Source organism: Pundamilia nyererei, unplaced genomic scaffold (assembly GCF_000239375.1).
Source record: "Pundamilia nyererei isolate P.nyererei 1_Seehausen unplaced genomic scaffold, PunNye1.0 scaffold00145, whole genome shotgun sequence".
Taxonomy (NCBI): Eukaryota; Metazoa; Chordata; class Actinopteri; order Cichliformes; family Cichlidae; genus Pundamilia; species Pundamilia nyererei.
This window is the reverse complement of record NW_005187546.1, coordinates 235,954-252,508: the sequence shown is the minus strand read 5'-3', so window position 1 is coordinate 252,508 and position 16,555 is coordinate 235,954. Positions and strand designations below refer to the sequence as shown.

Below are 16,555 nucleotides of genomic sequence, written 5' to 3'. Positions count from 1 at the left end.
GGAAAGAGGAGGAAAGAGACAGGAAAGTAAGCCTTATTGCACCTAAATATTTCTTGGTGGGAGGGAGGACATGAGAGGACTGTGCAAGGAGAAGTAAGAGGGAAAGTAAAGGTTAAGCAGAGACTGGAGGAGAGACAAAAGTGTGAATCAGGAAGGGAGAGATTAGAGAAATCGAGATGAAGGCGGAGACGTGGCAGGGGAGGGATTAGCCAGGTAAAGTGGTTCGCTATCTAACAAACCGTGGCACCTTTGGCATTTTGTCAAAATTGGGGTTTTAATGAATATTTAATCAACTTGCAATTATATGCAAAGAACACTGCCAATATCAATGAGCGGTGATGATGTAGTGAGCTGAAGCTGCTTGGAATTACAGAGTTTTCACGCTGTGCTCTTGTGACATGTAGAAATTGGAAAAATGCGTCGTAGCGATGTTGGAAAAGTATTCAGGTCGCGATTTCAAGACAGCAGGGGAGGGATTAGATACATAAAGTGTTTGACTGACTGCCAACTGCTGACTGTTTCCTGGATATGTTGTTGTGTTTGTGTGCGGGGGTGCAGAGATGTTATAAGAAGATGATAACATTTTTGTCTTCGCTTTTGACACTTCTCTTTATCCTTCTCTCTTTTCCATATCAAATCCAGCTCTTTGTTCAGCAAGCTGAAAGAGAAGATACATCTGAGTATCAAGGCTAAAAGTAGAGATATAAAAGTAGCAAATAAAAATTTATTGTCCCTCTTGCTGCAAGCACAATTGTTTCATATGCTATCCATATTTTTATTGATCTCCATTTAAGCTGATTAGAGGGGGAAAAGGGGGCCTTTCTGGCCCGATATGATCCAGAGTGCATTTTTTTAAAATGAGAGTTTTCCTCCATCCATTTTATGCTGCTTATTTGGGTCACGTTGCCAGAAAAGACTTGCCCAGACGTACTCTCTTCCAGCACATCTTCCATCACCTCCTGTGGGACTGTGAAGCGTTCTCAGGCCAGATGGATTGCGCAGTCCCTCTAGCATGTTCTGGGGGCGCTTTCCATTCGGTTAACGTGATTCTCCGCTTCCCTCGCTCACGTCTGTTCCTCGGGGAGAGCAAAGAGATGCGGCGACAGAGGCAGAAATGAAATATGATGTGCAGCATCTCAGCTGCCAAATGCACAGAAAGAATTAAGGAAGCAAAGTAAATATTCTTCTGAACCAAACCCAAAGGAAACGAGAGCTTTATGTGTCTCAGTTCATTTCATTTGTCTCCTACCAACAAGTTTATCAGCAACAGGTAGACCGAGGGGCTGCCTTGTGACACAAGGATTGTCTCAAACATGTGCTCAGTTTTTAGCATCGACGAGTGAACAAAAGGGACAGGTGAACAGATTCATTTGAAACATTCACAGGTGGAAGGCAGCACAACGGGAGATTAAGGATGACAAGGAGAGTAATCAGCCGAATGAGAAACAAACCACCAACCCTGTTACACATGCTGGGATGAGGTCACCCTTACGGGGCACCCTGACCAGTCCGGACACATAAACTGCCTCAAGTGTGCCTCAAAGGGTGGCACTACGCAGAACTACAGCAACTGAAAGAGAAAAATAATGACTGCAAATGGCCTCTCTCACTTTCTTTAACTCATTCGCAGGAGTTAAAGGGTCAGATGTCTCAGCTACGGCCCCTGTTGTCAGTGGTGGAGCAGTACAGACTGGATCTACAGACGCTGGCCACCTTGCGGATGGAGCTGCTTAACCTGTCGATCGTCCTGACAGCCATCCAGGAAGAGATTGGAGCATACGACTACGAGGAGCTTCAGCAGAGGGTCCTGTTGCTGGAGACCAGGCTGCACAGCTGCATGAATAAACTGGGTACGTGCTGGAAAGAAAGCAATAACAAAATATGACTTGTGCTGCTTTTGAAAGTAACTCACGCGTTTGCAATTTGAACATGAATGCGAAGAACGTGAGCGCGCGGGGGGTGGAAGCACGCAAAGGAGCACTCCGCAGGTTTACACACTCAAAGATTTATTTATACAACGATTCATCAGTCTGCAAAAATAGTTCTATAACAAACTGAGAAGAAGAACGTTCAGGAAGAATAAAGGAGGGGAGTGAAGTTTAAAAACATGCAAATTTACCACAGGGAGTGAGGAAGGAGTGTAACAGAAAATAGGACCAAGTTTCATCAAGTTGGTACACAATTTGCAAAGTCAGGCCTACCAAACTAGGATATACCCAACTAGTCGACTGTGAAAGCGACTGGACTTCTTTATATTTGTTGAAAATGTTTCACCTCTCATCCAAGAGACTTCCTCAGTTCTAAAACCAAAATGAAGCGACTCTGAGGAATTTAACTTCTAGCAGGGTTTCTTTGCATCCAGTGACCTCAGTAGTTCACATGATAGGGTGGGGCAAGGTCTCACAGTGGTTTCACCCAAAGCCCCTGGTGATGTCGTTTTTAACACCTTGGCTCATGCGATGAGTCAATAGTGGGTCAAGACTTCACTAAACAGGATATTTAGGGAAAGATGCATACATACATAAGGAAAATCTGAGCTTGAAAAAGATGACATTGGGAATACAAATTAAGAAGTTGGCCTAGCTGACTTAGAAGCAAACAGGACCAACTGGCAAAGGAACAAAGGGAAGCAGGGGAGTACAAAGTGGACATACAACCCAGTATCGTGGCAAAACGTATAATAGACATGCCGGTCCACTGTGTCCATTCCACAATTTGTCTCTCCAAAACATGAAATCAACTTCACCGCGTGCAGAAGTTGCATTACCAGCAGGGGGAGATAATATTTAAGCCACGAAGTCAGTAGTGAGCAACAAATGTATTAAGTACATTCCAGGGTCCTTAATCGGCAGAACAGATTAAGCTAGGCGGCTAATGTGTATATACATGCAAAGGTGTTAATAAAGTCTGTTTAAGCACTTTCCCGTGATCATTTTTATGTTGGCTTGAAATAAAATATTTTCCTCTGCTGTTACTGCAACTTCTGCATGCATGTACAATTACGTTTTAGAGAGGCAAAGCTCGATGTGTCTGTTGCAAGCTTTGTCATGATATCGGGTTGGAATATGTGCAGCTTTTGCAGAGGAACACATGGAATAGCTGTAGTGAAGTAAGACTATGGTTTAGGATTAAAGAGATTTTTAGGAAGGATTCTTATTTTATTTACTTGGTAAGAGTTGAGGGCGTTTCTTCAGTAAAAAGAAAAAAAGACGAATAGCCATCGGGTAGTAACATGCGGAGACAGCTATGGGGAAACAGATGGACATTCCCGGTTTCCTCTTTGTGCTAAGCTAGGCTGCTGGCAGTCGCTTCATTTTTACTGGACAGACATAAGAGTGGTATTGATTTTCTCATCTAACACTCCAACGGGCAGTGAATAAATATTTTCCACAAAATGTCAAAGTATTGCTTTAAGAGCAGCAGAGAGTGCTCTAACAACAAAGTCTAACATGGGGACAGAAACAGAAGTGCACCTATTTAGGCCCATTTTGAGGAAAATTGAAAAGCTGGGACACAATAAGCCTGTTTGTGGAAACCATACAAGTGGATGTTGATGTAGAAATGCATTTTGACATTGGGTTTGATCTAAATAGCTGTCTCTGTTGAGAGCCATTATAACTGATGTTAATTCAGGTGGCTGAAAAGGCTCTATTAAAACTCTCAGTGAAATAACCAACTACACTTTTCAAACCTAAAAACGGTGTTTTATAGTTGGAATAATGTACATGCGGTATCACTGTGAGTGGGCAGTTTCATTTACCTGAAAAACAAAATGTCTTAAAGTTATTATCTAAATGACTAAAACACCCAAATGTATTCCTCTGTGTTATCTTTTCGAGAAATAGAAGCTGCTTTTTCACAGCTCACGCCTGTGGCGTCAACACATTTTCAAGTTTTTATGAAGCATTGCTGAAGTGAGTTAAGACTGGTGGCAGGTGATGGCTGCTCATAAACCAGCTGGCCAAGTCACCTTGACGACGAGCATTACTCAGACCAATCCGGATAACATGAGCACAAACTGGTGCTCCATCTGCATTATCTTCTCCATGTGGCTGCTCTATGCATAAACAACAGATCTAGGATGGAGGATCTCCGCCTCAGCGTTTACATGGTCCGTTTATCATTTGTTAACAGGATGTGGTCGTCTGACTGCCGTTAGCAACCCCATCACTGTGAGGGCCTCAGGATCCCGCTTTGGCTCTTGGATGACTGATGCCATGATTCCCAGCTCTGACAGCAGGGTAGGTGTACAGTGTGATTTGTCTTTTTTCTGTTTTTTCTTCTTCAGTTTGTTCCATTTATATATTTAAAAAAAAAAAGGTTTACAGTCGGGGTTAGAACAAGGTTTAGGTTGGGATTGAGGCATTTGGTGGTCTGGCTCGGGGAAAGTCCTTCTAGAAGCAAGTCTCGCCACTCAGTAGCCATATATTTGTAATTATTTGTAACTCTTACAGAACCCCGTACTTACATGTAAGTGGACAGAGATGTTGCTTTAATTTCACTGAAACATAAAAATGCAGCTTTAAAAAGTCTGAAAACTTGGTTTTGCTCTGACCACCATGCAGACTGCCCTCAACCCTTAAATTATCATCTCTATCTCATGCATTTCACTTCTTTCTGTCATTTATCTTGTTGTATCCTGTTTTTATTGAGTGTTTATCACTATTTCTGAGATTATTTAATTAATTACATTTATTTATTTATGGTTGTAGCTGGAGGAATGTTTGTTTGTTTGCTGCTGGGTATTTAAATCTCTGCAAATTTCATGATGTTACAGATTCATTATTACTCAATCCAGAGTGATGTCTTTGACGGCCCACCAGAGCAGCTGAACAAACTAAGACCAGTGAAACTCTGCTGTCACATGTGGGCAACATGACTGGCTAATAGTTTCCTGGTTTATATAAGCACCTTTTCTGGTAGTACAAACTTCCTCTGCTTTCTTCTTTAATTGGAAATGCACCAATCAATTTCCTGGCCGAGGTTCAGACTGGTGACTGGTTACCTTCTCCAGTGCGTGTGCGTGTTGAGCCGTTCTTTCTGTACACATGATAGCTCGAAAAGTTTTGAATGAATTCTCATAAAACTTTGCAGGAATGCAGAGTGAGGTCACACATACTTACATCCACCAAGGTCGGCAAAGTCAACTTAATGATTTATTGGTCAAAAACTGACAAAAAGCTCAATACTGTAGAAACTATGATTCTTAGAAACTTCGAAACAAAGTGTAGCATGTATTGTCAACATATACATTATAAAATATCATCTCAAATTTGACCTCTGACCTCTTCTTCAAGGTCAAAAGTTTGATCTGAAGGTCAAAGTGATAATAATGCTATATAGAGCTGTGTTTATTAAAACTATATTCCTTACTACTGTTGTTTGTATTGACAGCATATAGACATATAGGGAATGATATATCTGGATTCTAGATATCATGTTACTTTGGACCTCTGACCTCTTTTTTAAGGTCAAACGGTCAAACTTTCACAAAAATTTTTTTTTATCTTTAAAATTGTGTGTAAAATGCTTTTGCTTTTGTTTGTATTGGCAACAGTTAGGAAATGATACGGCTATTTGGGGTTTCTTCTGTCATATAGTTTGCATCCAAATATCATGCCAGTTGGTAGATCTGAGATGTGTTATATCTCTAACAAAAGTATTATCAAGTGAAAGAGACAAGCTGCTAGTTAGAAATATGGTGTAGTATCATATTATATAATAGGCTTAAGTTATTGACAAATCAACACTCGTTATCCATCGCCTACTCCCACACATTTTGTTTTTATAATGAATATATACAAAATAAAATACTATTTCTTTAAGAGCAAATACAGCCCAGAGAACGAGCTGCCTTGATGGAGGTTTGTGCTCTTGGAGTGCTTCTTGTTTATTTATGTAATAGTCTCTGGCTCTATCTCGCCTCCTTCATATTGCCAATGCAAGCATAGTGGCCAGTATTTCCCAAATGTAACTATTTGCAGTTTCTTCTTTTCACAGCCCCGCTGAACAATTTACGAGCTTCATTGATTTAACTTAAATTACTGCACCTCAAAAAAGGAGACATTTTCACACCACCTGCATTTCGGTGTTTATTTGCTCCAACTCACACATGATCCGCTCGATGCAGTTGTCGCAGCGGCATCGGGTCACCCGCTAATGTTCTGGAGATATATTTAGATGTTAAATCGTGTTAGGTTAAGTTCTTAGCAGGTCAGTTTTTTTTTTTAAATCAAAAATTTTCTCTGCTAGGTGTCCCCACAAAGATAGGCATGCAAATATATGTGTATGTACTTGTTAGTATTCGTGTTGTGAGGGGATACATGAATGTCATATTAAAGTTTCAATACACATGCACCCATAAGAAATTAATTTTTAGTATGAAGTCATGTGTGAGCTGAGATGTACTGTAAGTTTGGATTTAGATGGAACAAAGGGAACTGATGTAGTCATCAAAATAAGACTGTGTGCTCTTGTGGGCACATGACAAGTACGGCAGGTGAAAGTGGTCATAAAGTTGCCCGCTTCTATATTTTCGCTGATGTATTTTTCAGTTTCTTTCAGCCTCATTTCTAACATGACTCCTGTGTGCACTCTGTCTCCGCTCACTGCGAGACACACACACACACACACACACACACACACACACACACACACACACACACACACACACACACACACACACACACACATTCTGTTCAGGGAGTGCATATTAAGCTAGTTGTCAAGGCGACTGTCTCCCAGTTGCCAGGTGTGATTTATATCGCCATGGTGACCCTTGCCTGTTCTCTATTAGAATGTCTCCCTGGTGATGAGAAGGCGCTATACACAGCAGCAGTATCCCAGTTATTGCTGTCTGTTTTCCAGTTCCAGGTGTGACTGGTGTAGTTATGGGTGGCGGCTCTTTCTCAGTCTCTCTGTCTATTTGCACCTTTGTCCCAACAATTGGAAGCTTTTTCTGGTCTTTTCATGCTGCACAGTAGGTGATGTTCCTGAATCGGAGCGTGGAGAAAGCACAAGAAGTGCACTTTTATGAATGCACTGGGGTTTTTTCTGTATTTGTATTGTTTTTAAATAAGCCAGCAAAGCTATTATATGCTGTAAAGTGCTTCAATCACTTTTATCTTATTCCCCCCTCTCAGCCTTATGGAGCCCTGTAGAACAAAGACAGTAATGTTTATCATTAAGTCCTTTACATTTCCTCCCTCACAAGACTATTGCAGGGCTGTTTCCTTTTACAGAAGTAATTATTTCTGCATGTGTTTGCCAGGCTCTAAAAAATGCATTTAAAATTTTACAACCACTCCTGCACTGGCACAACAAAACAAAACAGTTGCTCCGTACACAGCTGGAAAGGGCGCAGCTATAAAACGGTGAATACATTTTACTGAGTGACGCTGCATATGGACTCTTTGGATGCATTAAAGAGAACTAAAAACCAGAGTCAAGATGACTCACTTGGATTAAAATTGCACACTTGGTTCACAGGCACAAAAAAGCTTCAGTATTTGCTCCCATGTTGTGAACAAAAAAGTGGAGCTTTCAAACTGTTGAGTAAGTTCAGCCTGTTCTCATTTCCACTACAGCAAATACTGATGTACTGTAGAAGTCTCTGGCACCTCAGAGTGTCCTCTGAGTTTGATTATATGACACGCCAACTGATGCTTTTTACATATGGGTGCATGTTAAGCAGCTTTAGAAGCATGCTTTCTCTGCTTTCATGCTGTTTACTACAAATTCTGACTCTACCTCCAACATGTGAAAATCCCAGCCGATTCATCGGCTTTTGAAATATTCAAACCAGCCTTGCCACATTCAGTCCACTTAAATCACCTTTGTTGTCCATTTTAAAGCTCGCTTTGAACTTCAGCAGGTCGTCTTGACCATTTTGACATTCCTTAAGGAATGCCATGTGATTGGCTGATTAATTAACAAGCTGAACAGCTGAACAGCAGTGCCAAATAAAGTGGGAAGTGGGTTAATATGTAAACATAGCATACTGATTTGGGCAAACATTTCTCACATGAAACAGAATAATAATACGTAATGGGCTGTGACTGAATCTAGTTTACTTGTAATGATAAATAACATTAGCATAATAACTGACTGTAATTTATAAGGAATCCATTAATCTGCCAGTAGAACAGCTGCCATTTCCTTGTTTCCATTCGTCTGCCACTCTATCTAGTCTTCTCTCTTTTTGTGTTGCGGTAATTGAAAGTTAAAAGATTCAAAATTCAAGATTCAAAGTGTTTATTGTCATGTGTCACAAGAGAAAAGGCATTTCTTTGTGCAATGGAATTTTTTCTTTGCTGACCACCCACAGATTAATATATAAATAAATAGCTGAAGACAGAAAAGGAGACAAAATATGGAGATTTGAAACAGATGTGTGCAAAAGAGCAATAGCTTAATATGTAAGATGACCAGACGGTCAAAAAAATATTATTACTGTTCAAAATGTGTCAGTGAGTCTGATGGCAGTGGGGAAGAAGAAGTTAGTGAGTCTGGATGTTCTGGATTTCACACTTCTAAACCTTCATCTCGAGGGCAGAAGTGTGAACAGTCCGTGTTGGGGTGTGAGGGGTCTTTGAGGATGGAGGCAGCTCTCCTCTGGACTCTGCGATGGTAGATGCTCTGCAGAGAGGGCAGCGGGGTCCTAGTGATCTTCTCCGCGGTTGTTATCACTCTCTGCAGGGGTTTGCGGTCCATAGCAGTAGTGCTGCCGTACCATGCAGTGATGCGGCTGGTCAGGGTGTTCTCCACAATGCAGCTGTAGAACCTGCTGAGGATCTTGGCCGGCATACCAAATTTCCTCAGCCTCCTCAGGAAATACAGCCGCTGCTGAGCCTTCTTGACCAGCTGTGTGGTGTTCAGTGACCAGTTGAGGTCCTCAGAGATGTAGACGCCCAGGTACCTACAGCTGCTCACCCTCTCCACTTCAAGGCCCTGGATAGACAGCGGTGGGTGAGGCCTCCTCAGAGTTAAAAGTTAACTTTGTAGCTATTTATAAAAAGGAAAAAAAAAAAAGCTCTGTGCAATAACCTGGATTTTAAAGTAGTAATAAAAAAGACCTTCGGTTAAACAAAAGTTACAAACAAGATATTGTGTGTTGTTAAATTATCTGGTTACTCTTTAAGAAACAATTTTATCCACTTAATTTTAGTAAATGTGACCAGGTTCTGTAGTTTTTGGCTTCTAAAACTAACCGCAAAATTATGAAGGAGTGAAAATGAAACTAATCAGGGAGTGAAAACAAGGTGTGAAACACAAAGCTCCAGAGGAGGAAAAATCACGCTCTGACAAATTTGTGATTTATTAATATTCTTAAATGCAAATTCAACACCCTAATGATGCAAATTCTGTTTTCTTTACTTTCCTTCCAAACGTTTTTCCAAGCACACAGCAGCATTAATTTCATCTGCTGTGTTCTGAGAAAAAGAATCAAACCTAAGCGAGGCACAAAAGAGTGGTGTGGGTGTAGCGGAGAAGATGATGTGACTTTGACAGCCATTGTGTTCTTGTTGTTAAAGCTGTTATTCTTCATGATTAGACCAGCCAACTAACGGACAATCATCTTATTGAATCGATTTCCCCCCAAAACGGCGTCTTTTTATTCCCATCTCATCAAAAACAGACAAAAAATTCCAAACAATGATGTTGATAATATTTTCTCAGGCTTTGTTTGTAGTAGTGCACATATTGAATCATCACAAACATCACAGACCAAATTAGTTTGTTTGTAAAAGTTTGTTCTCTTTAACAAAAAGACACACACACACACACACACACACACACACACACTGTGAGTCAAAATGAGTAAAGTCATTCTCATACATCCTTTGGTATCCATGACTACAGGGTGCCACTTTGGCATTTATGAATTCTTCATTAGCTCATCAGTGCACGTATGTGTATGTGTGTGTGCATATGCACGCGGCACACACTCACACGTGCGCGCACGCACGCATGGACACACCTGTCGCTGTATTTGAGAACAGCTGCTGAGGTGTGGATATCCCCTGATCTGTCAAGATGCCTCAGCTGATAGTGTGAGAACGAGCGAAAGGGCGAGAGAGACATAGCAAATGGAGGGGGCTGGGGGTGGGAGGGGGGCATGAGGACGGTTGCTGAAGAGGTGTTAGGCAGGGAAAGAAGAAGTGAAACAAGGGGCGAACAGAAGGAGGGGACGAGACAAAGAGAAGAAGAAGAAGAGGCAGTGAAGGCTGATCAAAAGAGCAACTGTAGAGGGAGACTAATAGGGGAGCCGGGGAGGTGATGGTGAAGGTGAAAAATGTGAAACCAAAGAAAGCAGAAGAAGAAGAAGTGAAAAAGAAAAGGTCAAGCATTTTAGTGCATAATTCCCCAGTTGCAGTGGGTTAAATCAGGGTTAATTCTTCGATTAGCTTCGAATTGTAGTTGTTGATCTGGTTCACCCTGCTGAAAACTACACTGTGAATGCTGCAGTAGATCCTCTTTTGGTGAGGGTTTTTAGGAAGATGCTCTGTAAGCGATGGTGAAATTCAATGCATTTGTTACTTCTAGGCTTCGTTTTTGTATTTCTATGCTATACAGTTATCTTTAAAGCTCCCTGAAAAGCCTCCTGGTGATCGAAAATGCAGCGGCAGGAGAGCTAACAGGGAACAAGAGTAGGAGATCACTTTTCTCCTGGATTATCTTCTCTTCATTGCCTCCCTGTTAAAGCCAGAATTAAATTACAGGGTTAGAATATAATACTATGTTTGCATCAAAGCTCAAGCGTGCTTAACATGACATTACACTGAGATATGGTTAAAGATGAGCCAGGTTCACAACCCTCTGGTATTTACTGTAGCCCTCTGCTTGCAGGCCTTTGATTTGTCAGGGTTGATCAGGTTAAATAGGAGCTGCGTTTTTGTCAGACAGTTAGGGCTGAATGTGAAGCAGTAGTCTGACATTTTGGCAAATATGCTCATTGTTGTTAGGGTAAGATGTAAAGAGCCTAACAATGGGCAAGTTCTGCAAATTACCTGTGTCTAGTTGTCCTATAAATACAATGCATCAATGACCTTTCACTTAAATAGCGTAAGTACTTTAAGTAATGCATCAGTATTAGTAGTGTAACTAATGTATTGGTATTTCCAGTACTGTGCTAAAGTCTCAAGCCACCCCTCGTTTCCTTGTATTTTCCCTCCAAGGAGCCAAACATTCTTGTAATTTTTTAAAGTGGTCTTGAGCAATAGTTCTCCAGGTTTTCTGAAGGTCTTTCAAAGGTTGCCTTTGGACACTGGATGCTTTTTCACCCAAGGGGTGAAGTTCTGTCTAAACATAACAGGCAACAAATGAATAATCAGCAGGTTTAAAAACCATTGAGATGAACTCACATCCTTAAGAAACAGGAAATAATCCAGCAGTGACCTGACACAGGACCTGAGAGATGCATCTGGGGCTTCAGTTGATCCATCTACTGTTCACTGAAGCCTCATCAGAAATGGTCTCAGTGAAAGGTTTGGTATCAAGAAGCCGTTTTTAAAGAAAGGAACAGGAGAAAAGGTTGAGGTGTGCCATATCATGCAATAACACTATCAGTCATGGATTGGCCTCCCCAGAGCTCAGACCTCAACATTATTGAAGCAGTGTGGGATCATCTTGATACAGAACAAAACAAAAGGCAGCAAAAAACCAAAGAGCTTTGAATGTCCTCTAACAAGCCTGGAGAAATATTTTAAGACTACTTAAAGAAGAGACTTTGTCTATGAAAGTTCAGGCAGTGGCTCTAGCAAATTTACATGGAAAATATATATTTCCATGTATATTTTCAGGTGATTCAATAAATCCCTGTATCTATTTCCCATTTCTCTAGAAAAATATTTTTAAAAAGAGAGTGACTTTTGCACAGTACTGTATGTTTCCCTCTTAAGAAAATATAAATACAAGAGCCTACTCTATATGAAGCTACAAACCGCTAAGCTAAGCTAACTGGCAGTAGTTTCAGAGTAGGATCAGTCCACTGATCACAGCAGTGTTTATTCGGCCTCTGGCTCCTCATGTTTGAGTATCCTTGTGAGAGATGTTGATCCCTAAATTGCACCTGATGCTGAGATCGGTGCCTTTACTGGCAATAGTGTATCAGTGCATCAGTTACATGCTAAAAATGCCCTGTAAATGCAGTCCAACCCACTAATGTAAACCAACATGTGACTGCCAGTATGAAGAGACCCACTTGAAATGTCAGACGTGCTCCCGAATGAATATTTGCAGGACCTGTGGATATTCTTTCCCCTTAGTGTAGTCACAATGGGGAGGGATCACTTCATAGCATGTGGATACTGTAATAGGATACAACTGATCCTTTAAGGGCGTATGTGAGTAGGCCAGCTGGGAGGGGAGCAGAAAGAAAATAGCTCACTAATTTGTAAAACTTAGACGTAAGCTCTAGAAGCAGAAGAAGAAAACAAAATCCCAAGTCACTTTCCGTGCGCACCATTTGGTATATAATCAGTATCTGGAGCTTGTTTATTTAAAGTAAATGGTGCATTCAGACACGAGAAGATTACAGCTGCCAATAAACAAAGGGACTCGTCTTCCTTTGAAACCTATTTAAAAGCGAATTAAAACTGAGAAAGCTTCATCAGTGTTTGGAGGAGAGAAGAGAGCGCACTGGAAGGAGTGGGAAAGGCCAATCAGTCTGCTTCATTGTCTTTTCAAACCACTAGCCGAGTCTCAATTAAACTCTGTTATTGAAGGCCCTCAAAATAACCGCAATCAGTTACCTTTGTCTGAAAGTCTCTAATTCAATGTGAATTTTAAATATTGCTGCTACAAATGAACTGTAATTTAAAAAAATTGCTGTTCTACTGCAGGAGAGGGTTTTTTCCCCTTAACAAAAAGGTTCCTTTTCATCTGCCCCCTCCCCACCCCCCTTTTTTTATCTGGCCTCAGTACTTTTCAGTCTTTTGGGGGGGGGGGGGGATAACGAGCATCTTTTTCACCAACAAGGCTCTCTCTTCCCAGTGCTCTCTGCTCTTTTCTTTCATCTGCTTCACCTCTCGTCCCCTCCCCGGGTAATTAATCCTCCACGCTGCCGACGCGCAATTTTCCACCCATCCCATTTCTTCTCTGGTCGTTTGTTTCACCACTGATCTTTTTCATCTTCTGCTCCCTCCCCACAACTTCTTCCACTGTCCTATATTTACAGCTCTTCTCATTACACTAAGATTATTGGGTTTTTACTTCTCATCGGGCGGTGATTTAAATTCAGGTCAGCTTGATTGAGGAGGTGGGAAAAAGGTGGACATCAAACATCCATACCTGGGATAGATCAGAATTTATTGCTGCTAATTATCTCCGGGAATGTTATAAACTGTGGAAATGCATAGCCAAAACTGCTTCCACTGTCTAGTCCTGAAATAGGAATATGATAGGGGGGAGCAGGCGTTCCCTAGATGGAGGCAGACTAAAAGCAGTTTTGTTATTTCTGGTGAGCAACCTTCGCCGAACACCGACTTGCATACACTTTTTGCTATTTGTGATGCAGGAAAAGCAGCTGAAGAAAAGCCCTATAACCTTTTGTATATTGAGCATCTCTCTTGCTGCGGCCTCACGCGCACAACTTCAGCATGCTGACAAATCCAGAGCTTTGGCAGGCCTGCTGAACCTGCGTTTGTTATCTTCCCCACCTGAAGGTCTGGGTGATACCAAACTGTTGCCTTTGCTTTTATTTGATTTGACCGACTCGAGGTTTGCAGCATCCAACTGTGACAGTCTGAGTACATTATGTCGTGATCTAATCAGTTTGTTGGACAGCAGGAGGGGGGGGGGGCATGATGGATCACTCTCAAAGCGTAACAGAATTTATTGCTCAGCAGGAGTTCATTTTATGAGCTGGCTATAGATGAGCCATCTGCGCTCCTTTCCCTTCTCTCCAACAGGTGTGGTCGATGGATGGCTACTATAAGGGCAGACGTGTGCTAGAGTACAGGACCATGGGGGACTTCACAAAAGGCCAAAACTTCGTGCAGCATCTCTTACCCCACCCCTGGGCGGGAACCGGCCACGTGGTCTACAACGGGTCTCTCTATTACAACAAGCACCAGAGCAACATCCTGGTACGAGACTGGGTCACAATCAGTAACAGCTGATGCTGATGATTGACGGTCGAGTAAAATGAGATGCTGTACGTGTATGTACGTGCATATGCGTGTGTGTGTGTCTTTCTAGGTTCAGTACCATTTCCGCTCTCGCAGTGTGTTACTCCAGCGTAGCCTAAGCGGTGCAGGATACAACAACACCTTCCCCTACAGCTGGGGAGGATCCTCTGACATCGACCTCATGGCAGATGAGACAGGACTCTGGGCTGTCTACACCTCCATCCCAAACGCTGGAAACATTATGGTCTGTCTCCGTTTTCTCTAACTTTCCTCCACAGAGACACATGAGACACATTGCCACACAGCAAATTTTGACTGATTTAAGTGTTATGACTAGCACACTGAAACAGAGAGAAGAAGCTGCTGTGCTGTACATCAAATTCATGTGACAGCCAGGATCTTATGTATGGTACTGAATCTTAAGAAAACACCAGCAAATAGAAACATCCAGCAAAAGCACACGATATGCAGTGGAATTTGAATAAAGCAAATACAAATACAATGAAACGCAAATACAATGAAAACAAACGACAGATATAGACAAAAAAGGCACACGCTCACAAAAAACACCCTTCACAAGACACAACAGTTGTGTTTTGGGGAGACAGTTAGTAATTAGCTGTGCCCTAAGTCATATCCTCGCCATCATCTACTTTATAATGCACCAATGAACATTGTGCTGTTTTCAGTGAAGACAGAAACTAGTGATTGAGTGTTTTCTGAATCAGTTGAAATGTAGGGTCATTCTCTCATCCACCTCCATCAGATAGAAGACAGGTTTATGGCTCCTTGGCTTCTCTTTTCAAGCCCACAGTTTGCATCCATCTTTTATGCAGACGGTCTGTGATACTGTGAGGCCCTTTAGAAAACAAAAAAATAAAAGTCCTCTCTCATGTACAATCTACGACAAACACGCTGCTTTCAACAAATTTCACCATTTCTGCAGCTACAGATTTACCTCAGCTTATTCACAACCGTGTGAGACGGCATCATTGCCAACCCTGTCCTCTCTGCCTCCAGGTGAGTCGCCTCGACCCTCATTCGCTTGAAGTCCTCCACAGCTGGGACACGGGGTTTCCTAAGCGGAGTGCTGGGGAGGCTTTCATGATTTGCGGCACCCTGTACGTCACCAACTCCCATCTGGCCGGAGCAAAGGTCCACTTTGCCTACCACACCAACACCTCCACGTACGAATACACCGACATCCCCTTCCACAACCAGTACTCCCACATCAGCATGATGGACTACAACCCCAGAGAGAGAGCACTGTACACCTGGAACAACGGTCACCAGGTCCTCTATAATGTCACACTGTTTCACGTTATCAGGAGCGATGGATAGATTTACACCTAAAAGATATAAATAAAAATGAAAATGAAAAAAACAAAGTAGAGATGAAGGAGAAAGGTTTTTAAAGGACACTTCAAAACTTGCAAAAATACACACGCATGCACACACACACGCACACAACAGCGACTGACATCTCAACAAGGTAATAAGTACTGTCTGTGTTTGAATTTGAATGACTTCTAGATGATGTGAGCTCGCTGAGCTAATAACTAGACACAGTACATGGTTGTCAAACACCAGTCTAAAGGTCACAGACAAGAGTGTTCATCACCGCGACGATGGGCTTAATTGTCTCTGCAGCAGGGACGCTGATAGAAAAGAAGGAAGTCAGACATTTTGAGCTCATCCATATTCTGTTACGTTTCATTCCACTCGTATATCAAGAAGTGACTTTGGAAGTAGAGGTCGCATTGTTGGAAAAAAAAATTATATATATATACACACAGCTCATGAACTGAATTTCACCTCGCTTCAAACCTCGAGCTATGACGACGGCCCTGACTGAGATATTCCGGGTTTGTGATGTGATCGTGGACGTGTTCAGTCAGCATGGTTGTTCATTCAATAAAGTTTACTGTCAAACTTTGCCAAGACTTCTTTGTCCTGATCTCTACACAACATAGTATACACAAATACACCAAAACAAAAAAGGCTTTGTGCTTTCTCTCCTTCTACCTTTCTCCACTTGGGCATCTGGTTGGATGGAGCCTCATGGATTTAGAGGATTAAAAAACACAAACAGGGAACCAAAGATGTCCTCATGGGATGGCAGGTGTAAGCAGTATATTCAAATAGCCACAGATGCTCTTCCGTGCACATCTTCCAGAACAAAGCAGCATCCAATCATGTGACAGTCTGCTAAATTTTTCCTTCTTAACGTTAGCTTTTCAGGATCTGCTTGCTATGTTGTGTGAGGTACTTTTTAACATGGCTTTGGAAGAGCTCAATACAGAGTGAAAAATAAAGAGTGTAATGGATACTAAAGGGCAGTGACGATCGCACAGTGTCTGGAATGCCATTCCTATAACCAGTGCACTGATTGCAATTAGCTCCTCAAGTAGAGCTGGGCGATAGAA

The 16,555-nt window shown here is 41.9% G+C and overlaps 1 protein-coding gene across 2 annotated transcripts in view; it reads left to right on the top strand.

The window, feature by feature from the left end:
* LOC102202029 (noelin-2-like) overlaps nucleotides 1-16,052 on the top strand; it is a 37,795-nt gene extending 21,743 nt beyond the window's left edge. For both annotated transcript variants that reach the window (XM_005744526.1, XM_005744524.1), the window contains exons 4-8: nucleotides 1,631-1,850; nucleotides 4,135-4,241; nucleotides 13,911-14,087; nucleotides 14,200-14,373; nucleotides 15,150-16,052. In XM_005744526.1, coding sequence (XP_005744583.1) covers nucleotides 1,631-1,850; nucleotides 4,135-4,241; nucleotides 13,911-14,087; nucleotides 14,200-14,373; nucleotides 15,150-15,470 — 999 coding nt within the window. In that variant the 3' untranslated portion in view covers nucleotides 15,471-16,052. The remainder of the gene's footprint in view (nucleotides 1-1,630; nucleotides 1,851-4,134; nucleotides 4,242-13,910; nucleotides 14,088-14,199; nucleotides 14,374-15,149) is intronic.
* Nucleotides 16,053-16,555: the final 503 nt, after the last annotated feature.